At 45.6% G+C, this 15,399-nt stretch overlaps 1 protein-coding gene across 1 annotated transcript in view; it reads right to left on the bottom strand.

The window, feature by feature from the left end:
* Nucleotides 1-7,257, bottom strand: part of ZNF407 (zinc finger protein 407) — a 556,565-nt gene extending 549,308 nt beyond the window's left edge. The window contains exon 1 of the mRNA XM_007952740.2: nucleotides 2,601-7,257. Within this exon, the coding sequence (XP_007950931.2) occupies nucleotides 2,601-7,257 (4,657 nt within the window). The remainder of the gene's footprint in view (nucleotides 1-2,600) is intronic.
* Between the last annotated feature and the right edge of the window lie 8,142 nt (nucleotides 7,258-15,399).

The following is a 15,399-nucleotide window of genomic DNA, read 5'->3' as shown; positions in this document are numbered from 1 at the left end:
ACAAACACCGCGGCCCTCATCCTCGGAGGCTAAGTTACAAACACCGCGGCCCTCATCCTCGGAGGCTAAGTTACAAACACCGCGGCCCTCATCCTTGGAGGCTAAGTTACAAACACGGCAGCCCTCACTGTCGCCAGTCAGTGGAGTCTCTTCCCATCTCCCAGCCTGGAGCATGCTCAGAGGACAAAGTGATGGGCCTCTCTGAGCATGAAATGGAGTGGCCCTACACACCTCCTTGCCGAATGCCACCTGTCACCACAGATGAGAGAACAGCACAAAGCAGCAGAATGACGCGGGAGAGGCGACACGTGTTTCCTCCATCACCAAAGTCCTGGGGAAGGAGACATGTGCCCACTGGCAGATAGGTGGAGGCGACCGACAGAGGGCTCTGAGGGGTCGGCTCCTACACCAAGCCCCACTTGCTCCTGAGTGTGGCATTTACTGTGCTAAGGGTGGGAGGAAGAGGTTCTATAAAACACACAGTAAATCACACAATAGGAAAACAGGGATTGGAAGAGGAAGGCCTTTCCAGTCAACCATTAATAACAATGTCAGCACCATGGTTTCAGGGGCGTGTGCAGAGAATCAGAAAACAATCTATCTGCAGGTGCTCCAAGAAAAAAGCTCGGATTACAACCTGGACAGCACCTTCCTCCAAAAAAAGGGCTCACAAAACGGAAATGGTGGCCTGGTACGGACAGCTCAGGCACAGAGCTCTGAAAGGCCACTTCCGAGCACAGTGAAAATGCACTTGCTGCTAAGCCCAACAGAGTATGTTAAAAAGTAGGCTAACTTTTACTAAATGTTACAATCAATGATGTAACTTACATAAGTGGGGTTACTTTGTCATATATTGATAGTTACCTCACTTTCACATCCACATTAACTTGATTTTAAATGCAATTAATACATATAGTCATGGAAGACTAATGGACTACAGTCCGCACTTAACCTGGTGGACATTTTCAAATGGCGCAAGTGACCAGTGCAAACCTATTTTGCATTGTAAACGACTAAATAAATCTTAATGGATTAAGAATGATCAGCTATCAACACACAAGGGAAATTAAGTGCTGAAATGCCTACATTGATTATTTTAAATTATTAGCCTCACTCTGTTCTTGAATTTGTATGCTTTTAGTGGGCTTGAACACATTTACAAGACTTATTGACTATAATTACAAGAGAATTCAAGTAATGGACACATCAATTATAAGCAGCATGTCCTGACCAGACAGTTGCATAAAGAATTCTAAAAAGCGTCCCATTAGCATCTTCCTCTTAGTTTTATTCCGTTTTATCCGCCTTCAGAGGGCTTATGAAGAAAGTATATGTTTTATCTGCCTTCAGAGGGCATATGAAGAAAGTATGTATTTTCTGTGCATGTGAGGAGCCTACTGTCTTAATCCACCTCATCTCTCTGAGTGGCTCCCAACGTGGTGCTGCCAGAGGTATTACTACTGCAAACACGTGAGCATGTGCACTTACGCCTACACCCTGCCTCCATTGCTGGCAACAGCTGGGACCAGGGGTCCGCTGTCACGTGCACCCAGATTAGCCTGATGCAGGTTGCTGTTACCTTCCTCTCCAGTGAAAAACTTTGATCTCTCTGTAATCACACTCAACTATTAATAATGTTGGATACTCTTTTGTCTTCCTCCTTGCAACCATGCACTAAGTTTCAAAAACTGCATGAATTTAAAGCATAGCTTCAATAATAAGCCATTATTTAAAAGTACAGTAAAATAAACCTTACAGTTTTAATGAAAATATGTTCATTGAAATGTGAATTTATTATTCAAATCCACTCATAAATTCAACCAGGGAGACAGACTTGTCTAAGCAGAGCACAGTGATTTAGAAAAGCTGTCTATTTAAAATAAAGGATGTATGGCAGGTTTATAGAAACACTGCAGTGAATTTTTACATAAATTTCGAATGGCTTATGCATTTTCCACAAAAAAAAAAAAAAAAATTGGGTTTTTTGTTGTTTTTTATTTTCGTTTTTATCTAAAATTAAACACCAAGTGCGACAAAGTACAAAAACTACATCAGTTACCACTTTCACGAACACCACGTCCCCAGTACCCATCGGCTTCGGCAAGTACTGATGGATGCCGACCCTCGGACCTGGGCGTCATGCGTCCGAATATCCAAGTATCTGACAACGAAGTTTCAAATCCCCAGAACTGTAACAGACTTGTTATTATGACATTGCTCAAAAACCATTTATGTCCTCTCAAAACAGAAGTGCCACTTCATGGACACACTTCGGAAAACCAACAACTGGGAATGAGCCAAGTAGAAAGCTGTGAGTGGCAGGAATCAACACAGCCACGTGGGTACAAAGTGTCAGACAAGATCAGAGTAAGTTCCCAAACTTCGGCCTTCTGCGGCCAACAGGACATAACTCCTTTCAGAAATGTTAAGTATCATCGACAACTTACTACAGGTGGCCAGAGAGCCAGGCAGCAGTGGAAGGGGAATGGAATGGGGGCGGACATGCCAGGCGAGGAAGGGCTGCGGCCCCCAGGGAGGCTGTGGGGCATCACACTCCAGTGGCCACAGGGAGCTACAGGGCTGCCGCAGGGCTCACGTACCTGTGTGAGTGCGGATGTGTGCGAGGAATGCCATCGAGTTGCTGCTGCGACACGTCTTCCCGCAGTAGCTGCACGCGCTCCCCCGGTTCTCCTCTCTCTCCCGGTTGATCTGCTCCGTGTCCTCCACTATGTACTTATTCACCTCCCGCAGCAGCTCCTCGTGCTGCCCTTTGATGTGGAGAAACAAGTGCTGCTCCGAGTCGAAGGGCTCCGTGCACTTGACGCATTTGAAGGTGGCCCCCCCCTCGGGGAGCTCCTCCACGCTGGCCTGCTCGTTCCTCAGGTGGCCGGCGCTGGCCAGGTGCTGGTGCAGGTTGCTCTCGGTGTAAAAGGACTTCCCGCACAGCAAACAGTGGAAGTGCTTCTCCTTGGTGGGGTGCTTCATGGCAATATGCACGTTCAGCCCGCTCAGCCCATCTGCTAAGAAACCACAGTCATCACACCGAATCCGAGTGGACTCTCCAAAGCAAGTGCCTTCCAGTTTCTTCTTTTTCCCACCCGGAGTAGGGTCTTTTAAGGGCAACTCACTGACTCTCACTCCAGCAGTCACCAGACCCGCCTCCGATGGCTCTATCAGTTCACCATCCTCAGGGGTCCTGATCCTGATGATGGAAGAATCAAACCGGCCAAAACTGTACACGGCCTGTCCTTTGTCGTCAATACTGATTATAGTTTCATAAACGTCACTACCTTCAACCGTACTGTCGGAAGCTGGCCCATCCTCTTCCAAAATAATTTTTGCTTCCTGCTGGGAATTCGTCAGCATTTCCTTATTCCCCAGAACGGGGTCTTCTGGAAGTCCTTTCACGTCATCCGAAGGAGGCGCACCACCAACCTGGCTTTGGTTGCCGTGGTCCAGGGTCAGCTGCTCTCCGGTGATGCTCATAACAACAGGAACGGTGCTTTCCATGAGGTGGTGTCCAGCCAGAGCATCAGGATCCGGGGGTGGGTTCCTGGCTACACCTCCACCACTGCCTGCATCTCCCCCGCCACTCTCACAATGTGTACTGGGACCACAGACATCACTCAGCACACCATGGTCTCCCTTTGCTATTTCACAGTTCAGCACTGAGCTTCCGGAGTTTTCACTGTGAAGTTTGTTTGGGGAGCCACAATCAGAGGGAACACTTAGGGACACCACCTCCTCGGGTTTCATAACTTTATCTTTGACAAGGGGCTGTTGCAAAGTCTCACAGAAGGGATGACCTTCGCTAAAATTAGATGCTTCTTCAGCCTCAATTTCCACAGAATCGGGAGCACAAAGTCCTTTAGACATATCTAAATTAGTGTTCACATCTAAAATAGAACAATCAGTGGCATTTCTAGACTTAAGAGTATCTGATGATTGGTCAAAAATTATCTGAAAATCTTCAGAACTTGGTTGATGTTCCTCTTCAGTTATAATAATATTTTTGGACATTTCTGAAGAACTTGCTTCTACATCAGTAGAGGAGTTAAGATAAGACTGCCTTTTAATTTTGTGCTTCTCTGTGGCTGCGTGCCTCGTCATCTCCCGACGAGTAACTGCGTAGTAATCACATGCCATGCAATAAAACTCAAACTCTTTTGTATGTTTCCGTTTGATGTGCAGTTCCAGAGAAGCAGAGGAGTGAGCATGAAACTCACAGTGCATACATTTATTGTCACTTGTTCCTGATGCATCTCTCTGAGAACATGTGATCCCATCTTGGATAAGGCCCTCTGGTTCAAGACAGATTTGCTCTTTTTTGTCAGCAGGATGACTGTTCACGTCCTCACCTATGGAAAGAACTACATTTCCAAGTGCAACTTCACTGGGGTCTCTGCGATCTGCTACTGGCTTTTCTGAAACAGAGGCATGTGGCTCAGCAGATATGGCAGCATGTTCATCTGAAAGGGTCACTGCTGAGCCAGTGGTCTTTCTGCAAGATTCAAGATTACCCCCTTGTGGGCCGACAATGACATCGGAATTTTGTTTTCCACTGGCTTCAACTTGTACACGTCCTTTGTGTTTCTTGGTGGCACAATGGCGCTCCATGTCCCCCTTAGTTACAGTATAGTATTTACACACTTTACATAAGTAACTGTACTGGTGACTGTGTTTTCGTCTTATGTGGACAGTCAAGTTTGTAATACTAGAGGCCAAAAGACCACAATGTGAACAAGTCCTTGAGATGTTACCTTTAGGTCTCCCTCTCTTTGGGGCACTGGTCAAAGCCAGCTCATGATCTTTGGTGACTATACCAGACTGTGACAGTTCCCTAGTCATCAGTGCATTCTTCTCAAGACCGGAATGCTCCTGCAATTGCACACCCTCTACCTGGCCTTCACTCCTTCCATTTCCAGAAATGCTAAACTCATCTTTCTTATCGTTTGCACCAATACACACCCTTTCAATGCATTCTTCAAAGCTTAAGCCAATATTATTTTTCTTAGCATTTTCAAGATGCTTGCTTCTTTTAATGTGCTTTTCCATTCCTTCTTTGCTCAATGAATAAAGATTACATGCTTTACAAAGAAAGTGATAGTCTTGGCCATGTCGAAGCTTTATATGTCTTGTCAGAACAGTGGAAGATCTTGTTTTATAAAAACACTTCTTACACTGAAACTGGGGCTTACTCAAAGTCGGATGCCTTCCTTCACTCCCGTGGCTCACCCCAGACTCAGGTTCTACCTCAAGGGCCTTTCCTGACTCATTCATAGGTGTGCCTTCTGGTTCTAAAGTACTGAAAGGTAGAGTCTGTAAAACCAACTCCCTGCTCAACGATGGAGAAGTCTTTGGCTGACCCGACAAACTAAGATGCGCTTCAGTTGCTCTGTGCGCTTCCATATCTGTCTCAGATAAGGAAACCAGATTACATGGAGCACAAGGGAAGCCCACGCTGTGCTTCTCCCTCATGTGGTCCTGAAGATTCACGTCAGTTGAGGAAACGAATGAACAACAGTGACAGGTGAAGACAGAGGCCAACTGCTGATGCTGGTTATTGCGTAAATGCTCATCAAAGTCCGCCCTCGATGTGGCTGAAAAGCTGCATGTCTGGCAGCGCAATTGCATCACTCTTGTGTGGCATCTCCCCACGTGGGCTTCCCAATCACTTCTGGTTGCAGTTATGTCACCACAGTCTGTACAAGTCCACAGAGCTTGAAGACCCGGAGCGGGCTTTGCTGTCAGTGTGCCCAGCTGCCCAGGGCCGGGAAGACGGGCACTCCGCTTGTCCTGCTTCAGCTCCTGAGCGTCTAAAGTGGTCACACCCACGCTCTTAACACTGTTGCTCATCTCCACAGCCTTGGCCGCTGACTGGGCATCACCTGTCTTCATCTGTGTCCTGAAGTGTTTCATGTACAGCCTCTGAGCTTCATGTGTGCCTCTTTTATTCATTCCTAAAAGATTAAACCTTCTCTTGGCCTGGCCTTTTAAGGTCAAAGTGCTGCCTCGCCGTCGAAGGCTATTCCCTGACATCAGAATACTCCACTCAGGTCTGGGTCTCATGTTGATACCATGTGTGGCCTGGACGATACCTCTGTGAGGTTCCGATTTCTCTGAGAGACTCTCTGAGGTCACTAAAGCTCCCAGCGTTTTACCCTGGTTTTCAGGATCCTGAGCCGCACCGAGGGAGGAAGCATTTTCCTCAACTGTCACTCTCTGTTCTGAAGAAGAAGTTCTGGATGAGGTCATTTCAACAAGAAGCTCACTGCCACTTTGTGGGGAACTGCTTTCCCTGAAATCTTTCAATTTACTTCCAGCATTTCGTAATCCTTTTGAATCAGTATTCTTAGCTATTGGTTTAGAAGCTCTTGGTTTCACGTGAACACTTTTTGTTCCTGTCAGACATGTTTTTTTAGGAAAAGACGGTTTCGTCAACATCTGCACAAATCCTCCACGAGCAGCGAGATTCTGACGCCGGAGATGTGTTTTGCCCAGATAATGTGCATTCAACAGGTTTTCCTCACTGCACTGAAAACCACAGAGGTCGCAGGCAAAGACTTTCTGTGTCCCGTGGGTTTGTCTGATGTGAAGATGCAATGCCGCACTGCTCTCGGCTTTGTGGCCACAGTGGCAGCAGGTGTGTCCCTCGGACAGCTGCACATGGCACTCGGTGTGCTTGTCCAAGTCAGAGTGAGAAGAAAACAAGTGGCCACAAGTGCTGCATTTCAGAATGGCATCTACATTTCCCACGGTGCAGCTCACACTAACCTCCTGCAGGGGGAGAGGGGCATCTCTTTCGGGGTCAAGGGGAACCACTTCTTGAGCTGACTTCTTTCCAGTGTCAGTTTTCAGAGCACCATCCCGGACAGTGCTGACTTCGCAGGCATTGGGGAAGGCCTCCTGAGCAGCTTTCTCTCGTGGGGTCCCCCCCGCCAGGGCTGTGTCAGTGCCCTGCTCGCCACACTTCTGGGGCTCCACCTCATCTAATTTCATCCGCTTGGCAGCATGCTGACGTCTGTCTTCCTCCAGGCCAACACCATCCGGGTCTGAGGACTCTGAAACACCTCTTTTGCTTGCAGAAGGCTTTTCCTTCCTCTCGAGGTCTGTGCTCGCTTCCTGCAGAGAGGACCCCACCCTCACATGAGCCTCAAGATGCTCCACACCAGCGGACGACACGCTCGTCAAGTCTCGTGTTTCCGTCTTTCCGTTTCCATCCTCAGCATTCTCCGGGTTCTTCTCAGAATCCATCATTAACCAACTGCTGACGGTGTTCCTGCGCCAGGGTGCCTCATAACCTGTGAAGGAAGTTAACATGAGATCAGAGACTGACCGTTTAGAAAAAAAGTAACCCTAAAGTCAAGGTAAAGAGACACATTCAATGGACAGAAATCATGCAATCAGCCTCAAAAAAGTTGTCCTTAGGTTTATGTTCTATAAACTTGATCCAGGTGTGTATAAAGTCCTACATGAAAAGTACAAAATCAGATTGGACAAGTGGCTCTCTCAACCACCTGTCAAAAACATTCCCATATTTTCATTTTTTATACCAATATTGGTCAATCTGTTACTTTTTTTTTTTAATAGACAAGCTCTCTCTTCAAATTAAGTTTTAGTGAACTCCCACCATGTAAAACAGATGAAAAGAGAACTGCCGTGAAGCATGTGAGAAGTCACGCTTCCCCTCATCGAAGCCCGAAGTCTAGTGTCAAAGAAACGCAGCTTAAAAATAACTGCTCCATTCCTTCCCCGTCAAGCAAAGAACCTTACAACTATTTCCTGAACATATCCCAGTTAACAACCTGTGTATTCTCTTCACATCTCACCATTCATGCTCAAGCTTCTCAGCCAATTAAAAGTGACTCTCAGCCCAGCTGTCAATCACTGACCTCCTCAACTAACAGCTGCTTGTGTTATCTGAAGGTTAAGGGCAAAGGGAAATACCAGTGGTACAAAAGAATGAATGGGGCAGAATTAGGAAAACATGAAAGAATTTTACTGAATGAATGTTTTAAAATCAATAATATTGATTTTATTTTTCATTATGCTATTGAATTCAATTAAAACATATCATTTTCCATTTATTTTACAACACAATTGGAATTTTCAGCCAAATCCCATTTGATTTGATGTTCATAAAACATATTAGGGTCTGGGTCTCAGAGCTAAGGACAACTACTGTGAATTATTTTAATTATTTTTCCATGACAATGGCAATCAAATGAAGCCTGTGGCTTTGACACTTCTAAAACTAGGAACCAAAAAATGTACTTAAGACTGACACTGAAAGCAGGAGAAACAAAAGACAAAACAGGTGAGTGAGGCTCCTCAAAACTAAAAACTTCAAAAGACACTATCAAGAAGGTAAAAAGATAATCCATGGTTAGGAAAAAAGTTCTGCAAATCATACATCTGAAAAGGGACCTGTACCTAGAATATATAAAGTACATTTACTGCTCCATTAAAAGAGAGAGAGAGAGAAATTACCCAGTTTAAAACACAGGCAAAACACTGAATAGACAGTTCTCCAAGGATGATAAACAAACAGCCACTAAGATGATGAAAAGGTGCTCAACATCAACCGTCACCAGGAGAATGGAAATTAAAACCGCAAGCTACCACTTTATACCCCTAGGTTGGCTAGGATCAAAAAGTCAGATAGTACCAAGTGACAGCAAAGAAGTGGAGAAATCAGAACCCTCCTACACTGCTGGTAGGGACTGTGAACAACAGTTCCTCAAATGATTAAACACAGAGTCACCATGTGACCCAGCAATTCTATTCCTAGCCATATGCCCAAAAGAATTGAAAGCAGGAACTCAAAGGGATACAAGTGCACCAATACTGACTGTAGCATTATTCACATTAGTCAAAAGATGGAAACAACCCAAATGTTCATCAAGAGATGAATGGATAAACAAAATGTGCTATATCCATGCAATGGAGTATTACTCAGGCACAAAGAGAATTAAGGGAAATGAGGTTCTCATACATGGGACAACATGGGTAAACTCTGAAGACACCATTCTAGTAAAGTAAGTCAGATGCAAAAGGACCCGTGCTGTGCAATCCCACGTACGTGGAATGTCTCAAATAGGCAAACGCACAGAGATGGGATCCGTCCTGGAGGAAGGGGAGCCAGAATGCTCCTTGGAAGCGACAATGGCCAGACTTTATCTGACCCACTTTGGTTGTGTTGTCAGAAGGAACCATTCCCTGGAGAAGGATATCATGCTTGGCAAAGTGGAGGATCAATGAAAAGGGAAGGCCCTCGATGAGATGGATTGACACAGTGGCTGCAACGATGGGCTCAGGTATTGCAAGAATTGTGAAGCTGACCTAGGATCAGGCAGTATTTAGTTCTGTGGTTCACAGGGTTGCTATGTGAAAGCCATTTTAGAAAGACTTGGTCAGGGTCGTCAAAGCCCTTTAGATTGCAAAATTTGGATAAATGACTGTGTCCTTCAATCTTATTGATTTTCTTCTTGAAAATTATGATTTAGTAACATCTGAGAACTCTATGAAAGTTCTGTTGTGTTCCATTTTTTAAAGAAAGATCAGAATATTTCTCACTCACAATGTTTCCAGGGGCTTAGGTCCAAAACTTTGGAATCATCCTTGATTTTTTTCCCCCTCATAACCCATATCCATCAGCAAATCCAACTGGTTCTGCCTTCTAAATATAACTAGTATTGAGCCACTTCTCGTCACCTCCACCAGCACAATCTTGGTCCAAGCCCCCATCATGTCCCACCTGGATCACTCAACTAGCATCGCAGCAGTTTTGAGGCAGAGATGGCAACGAATTCATTGACACTCATATGGTGTAAAGGTAGGGTCTAGATCCCGTCCCCTCCAATGTGTACAGAGCATATGGTGTAAAGGTAGGGTCTAGATCCCGTCCCCTCCAATGTGTACAGAGCATATGGTGTAAAGGTAGGGTCTAGATCCCGTCCCCTCCAATGTGTACAGAGCATATGGTGTAAAGGTAGGGTCTAGATCCCGTCCCCTCCAATGTGTACAGAGGAAGTAAAGCGAGGCGACCTTCGAGGCTAGGTCACAGAAAGTCATACAGCTTTTGCCGAGTTCACTGAACGCTTGCTATTGGAGCTCTGAGCCATCAAGTAATAAGTTCTCCCGCCCAGAGGTCACCACGAAGAACAAGCCACATGGAAAGCCCACCCAAAAAGGCCCAAAACTACAGGAGAAACAGGCAATGGGTCAAGGCTTCTGAGGCATCCCAGTCCAGGCACCAGACATGTGAAGACAAAGCTGAGAGATGACTCCAGCCCAGCTGCTGCAGTCACACCCAGACGAGGCAGCAGAGATAAGAGATCCGCCATCCCTCCTGCGCCCTCTTGAAGGCCTGACCCGCAGACTCCCCAGGCGTAATGAGTGGCGGGTATTTTTACACCCAAAGTCTTGGGGTGCTTTGTTATGCAGCAATAGATAACCACAACAAGCTATACAGTGTGAGTCTAGTTCTACCTTTGCCTTCTGCAATTTATTTTCAACATCCTGCCAGAGTGATCCCTGTCAAGAATCTGCAACGTCCTCATTTCTCCCACCAAGGACTTCAGACTTGCTCACAGGCTCCAGTGATCAGCATCCCTGACGTGTGAGCCTCTGACGTCAAGTCCTACTACTGCCTCTCATCTCCTCTGCTCTAACCAACCTGGCCTCCATTTCTCACTCCTCAACATCCCACACGCTGCCCCGCAGGGCCTTTGCTCCAAACATCGACACAGCTAGCTCCTTTTCCTGCTGCAAACCTGCTCCGGATGGCGCCTTCCCCACCAGCCACCTGAGCACCCTGTCAAAAGGGGCAACTCAGCACCCTGCTAACTCTCCGTATTTCCCGATTGATATTTGCCATATACTTATGCACAGCTGCCTCTAGTCGCCCTCCTGTCTCTAGACCGTAAGGATATTGTTGTTGTTGTTGTTGTTGTTGTTATGTGCCGTCGAGTCGGCCCCAACTCATAGCGACCCCTCCTTGGGTTTCCTAGGCAGTATCACCACGGAAGTAGGATTGCCCAACCTTCCTTCCAAGGAGTGGCTGGTGGGTTTGAACCGCCAGCCTTCTAGTTAGCAGTCAAGTGCTTTAGCTAAGGATAGGGTTTATTTTACCATTCATCTATCCCAAGAGCTGAGAACAATCCTATGCACATGTTAGGTACCAGAATGAACAAAGGAATGCCTTCTTATGATAGAGGAAACGGCTAGTATCTAAATATGAATGAAATAATGTCTGTGATATGCTTAAAAGAGTTCAGGGCAGGGGGTACTGAAGATTCCATGGGGTAATGACGACAGCTAATGGACGCATTATACCACTTGATCAGTAGTTCCAGGAGCTCTGGGGGCTCAGTGGTTAAGTGTTGGGCTACTAAGCAGAGGTTGCTAGTTTGAACCCACCAGCCACTTTGCAGGAGAAAGATACAGCAGTCTGCTTCTGTAAAGATTTGCAAGGCTTAGAAACCCTGTAGGGCAGTTCTGCTCTGTCCTATAGGGTCACTCTGAGTAAGAATTGACACAATGACAAAGGGTTTGGTTTGCTTTGGTTTCTAGTCAGTACTTCTACACTATTCTACACTATGTCTGAAAACAGCCATAACAGAAGCCTCACACAGCAAAGTCTGTGAGTGCTCGACCTCCACAGGGCTACCTTAGTCTTCTGGGTCTCACAAACGTTCTGTTTTGTTTTGTTTTGTTTAATTTTTATTGTGATTTGGGTGAAAGTTTACAGCATAAATTCATTTTCCACCCAGCAGTTCATACACATTTTGTTTCATGGCATTGACTGCAATTCTCCACAATGTAACAGCTCTCTTCCCACTTCCTCCCTGTAATTACCTCTTCCTGTGTCCTTCCTTCCTATGCATCCCTGCCCCCTGAGCTATCTCCCTGTGTAAACACTGCCCTTCTGTTCTCCCATGGTTGATCGCTCTAAGCTGTATCTATTTGATGTAAATGTTCACCCCATATGCCTATCTACTGTTCGGCTAGACGCCATGGGAGTGAGCTCAAGTCCAGACCTGAAGAGTAAGTAGGGCCATAGTCTCAGGGGTCTCACCAGGCTCTATCAGACAAATAAACTTGGTCTTTTTATGATCTTGAGTTTTGGTCCATATTTTCTCCTACTCTATCCAGGATCTCCTGCACTGGCCACTTTCCTAGTGGTTGACAGTGGTAGCCAGGCACCATCTAGTTCTTCTGGTTTTATGGTCATATAAGCTGAGGTTCAGTCCTCCAGTCCCTTGGAGTAATTGTTTCCATGCACCTTTGGTTTTCTTCATTCTTCTTTGCTATGGATGAGGAGAGACCCATTTGTTGCATGTAGATGGCCACTTGCAAGCTTTTAAGACCCCAGTCACTACTCACCAAAGTAGAATGTAAGCCAAAAAAAGAAAAAAAGAAAAAAACTCACTGCCAGTGAGTCAGATGCGACTTATGGCAACCCCTCCTTGGGTTTCCCAGGCAGTATCACTACAGAAGTAGATTGCCTAGTCTTCTGAGGAGTGGCTGGTGCGTTTGAACCACCAGCCTCCTGGTTAGCAGTCAAATGCCTTAGGCACTACGCCACCAGAGCTCCCAAAGTAGGATGTAGAGCAATGTTTTTGTGTAGTATGTTATGTTGGTTGAGCTTAATGCCCTCTGCCACCATGGTCCCAAGGCCACAGGTCCAACTATTCACTCCCTCCAGGAGGTTGGCTATGGCCGAGAAGTTATCATCACTTTGCCCCTTGTTAGCTCTATTATATATAGGCTCTCGTAAGTTCTCTGCCTTGGACAGCATGCAGTCTTACCACTCTTTTCTCTCTCTGTTAGTGGAAAATATTTGGGTTTTCCTTCTCTGACAGTCTTCCATCTCCCATGGGTTCCAGCTTTAGGAGGTTTTACTGTATTAACAAATTTTAATGCTTAGTCTAACATGGCGTGACCAGCTTTGAATTCCCTTCCTTTCCAATGTAAGTTCCACCATCTTCCTCTCTAACATGGTGGTGACACATACCTACATTTATGACCTGCACTATGGACACTAGCTGTGGTATCATCTTTACAAGTATATGTACAGACACACAAATACACCCTTGGTTAGGCGAAGACCCAAACACATCTGTTCAGAATGAATGTTCTAGTGATGGCTGCTAACTTACCATTCATCTACACAGAGTCCTAAAGATACCACCAGCACGGCTCCTAAATGTGGAAGAATGTCACAATTGTCTGTATTAGAAATCATGGCATAGTGAAGGAGACTTTCAAGATCACCTAGCCCAACAATCATTCTAGATACGATAAATCAAAGGACCAGAGTGTTAACAGGCCATAGAACTAGTCTATGACTTAAAATATATTTTTAGAGACAAAAGAATGACAACTGCATTTGTAACAGGAATAAAATAAGGTCAGACTTTATTATCTTCTACACAACAGCTATGAAAGTTCTGAAACAAAGGTGTAAAAGGTTTCTACATTTGTTATTTCCCAAATGGTTTGTTAAACTAATGAAACAATCTCTCATTGTATTAAGAAATAACCACATATGCTGAGTGCCTACCTGACCAAAGGAACTATATGTGACCCTGACACAATCTAAGATCTACAGCAAGGCTTATATTCCAAGTAGAATGTTTGGTGAAGACAGCAAAAATATCATTTGAGTTCAAGCTTGGGGCAGTTCAATTGTTTTCCCCCTTTTGGTGAGGGTGCAGGTTGGTGTTCTGAGTAGGTTGTAACCCACAGTGACCCCATGAGCCACACAAGCAAACATGTCCCATCCTGCACCATCCCCAGTCGTTACCCCCGGAGCCCACTGCTGCCGCCACGGTGCCCACCATCTCACTCAGTCGTTACCCCCGGAGCCCACTGCTGCAGCCACTGCGCCCATCATCTCACTCAGTGTCTTCCTCTTTTTCACCGACCTTCTACTTGGCCAAGCATGACTTCCTTTGCCAGCGACTGGTCCCTTCTCACAACATGTCCAAAGTACATGACACGAAGCCTTGTCATCCTCCCTTTTAAGGAGCATTCCATCTGTACTTCTAAGACAGATTTGTCTGTTCCTCTGGAGGTCATGGTGTGTTCAATGTTCTTCTTCAATACCATAATCAAAGGCACCAATTCTTCTTCCGTCTTCCTTATTTGGTGTCTAGCTTTCGCATGCATATGGGTGACTGAAAATATCACTGCTTGTAAGAAGACTACCATGACAGAAATTATTGGCCTGAGATCATCCTTAAACTTTAAACCAAAAATATCCCATGAAGTCTTTGTGAAACCAAACAACAACTTAGTTTAACTGGTGAATATCCACCTTGAACTTTATGCTCGTTTAAGATACATCTCCATGGGATCAAACTGACAACAGCAACTGGAAAGATGAGACAGGAACCTTGGGGGCAGTGAGTTTATGTTAGTGGGGAGGAACAACTCAAGAAAGAAGGGTGAGAATGGCCACATAGCTTGAAGAATGTCATCAAGGTCACTGACTCGTGCACGTACAAACTCTTGGACTGCTGCACACGTTGCTGTGTACATTCTCAACAACAACAAAAAACAGAATATCTTTTTTAAAAACCTTACCATCTGAAGAGAATCTCTATCTGTTCCTCATTTTAACAAAAATACTTGGACATGTTTAGAAAGGGAGACGAGGGCCAGCATGTTCAAAGACAACCAGCATGCAGACAGCCACACCCCTGGTCTCCCACAGCACAGTGACTGAGAAAACCAGGCAGATCAGCAGGCGGGACCGGATCACGGGGCTCTGAGGAAGAGGACTCAAACCCAGTGGGTCAGTGGAGGGCCACGGAAACACAGCTGTCTTAGACACATTAATTCTTCAGTGTGCAGGGCAGCTCAGTGGTAGAGAAGGCTAGAGGTAGGAAGAGTCCACTATGACAGTGTAAGCAGTAAGGCCCAGTGCTGGGATGATGGCAGGAAGCACAGGAGATAAAGTATCTTAAAGTGATCTAGAAGGAATTAAACGGAAGTGAGGAAGGTTACACCAAAACAAATTAAAAAAAAAAAAAATTCAAAAGAAAAAAATTATTAAAATGAGTACCAGATGACTGAGATAGTTTAAAGGCTCACTTTTCTGAAGGCAGATTTCATCCATTCTCTCAACAAGCACTTCCTAACAGCCTGCCTGGTCCCAGAGACCACCTTACATTCTCTCAGGAAAAAGCACAACAATGGGGGGGAGGGCCAAGACTCCCTCCCACTCTCAGAGGCGAGTGAAACATCTCCTCCACATACCCACTGCCAAACACACTGCCAACAAGTCCATTCTGACTCACAGCGCCCCTACAGGACAGAGTGCAACTGCACTACAGGGTTTTCTAGGCTGTCAATCTTTATAGACCCAAAGCTCCAACCAAACCCACTGCC

Source organism: Orycteropus afer, unplaced genomic scaffold (assembly GCF_000298275.1).
Source record: "Orycteropus afer afer isolate SDZICR_OR568_19922 unplaced genomic scaffold, OryAfe1.0 scaffold00356, whole genome shotgun sequence".
Classification (NCBI taxonomy): Eukaryota; Metazoa; Chordata; class Mammalia; order Tubulidentata; family Orycteropodidae; genus Orycteropus; species Orycteropus afer.
Note: the sequence above shows the minus strand (reverse complement) of the source record. Positions and strands in the feature narration are given on the sequence as shown.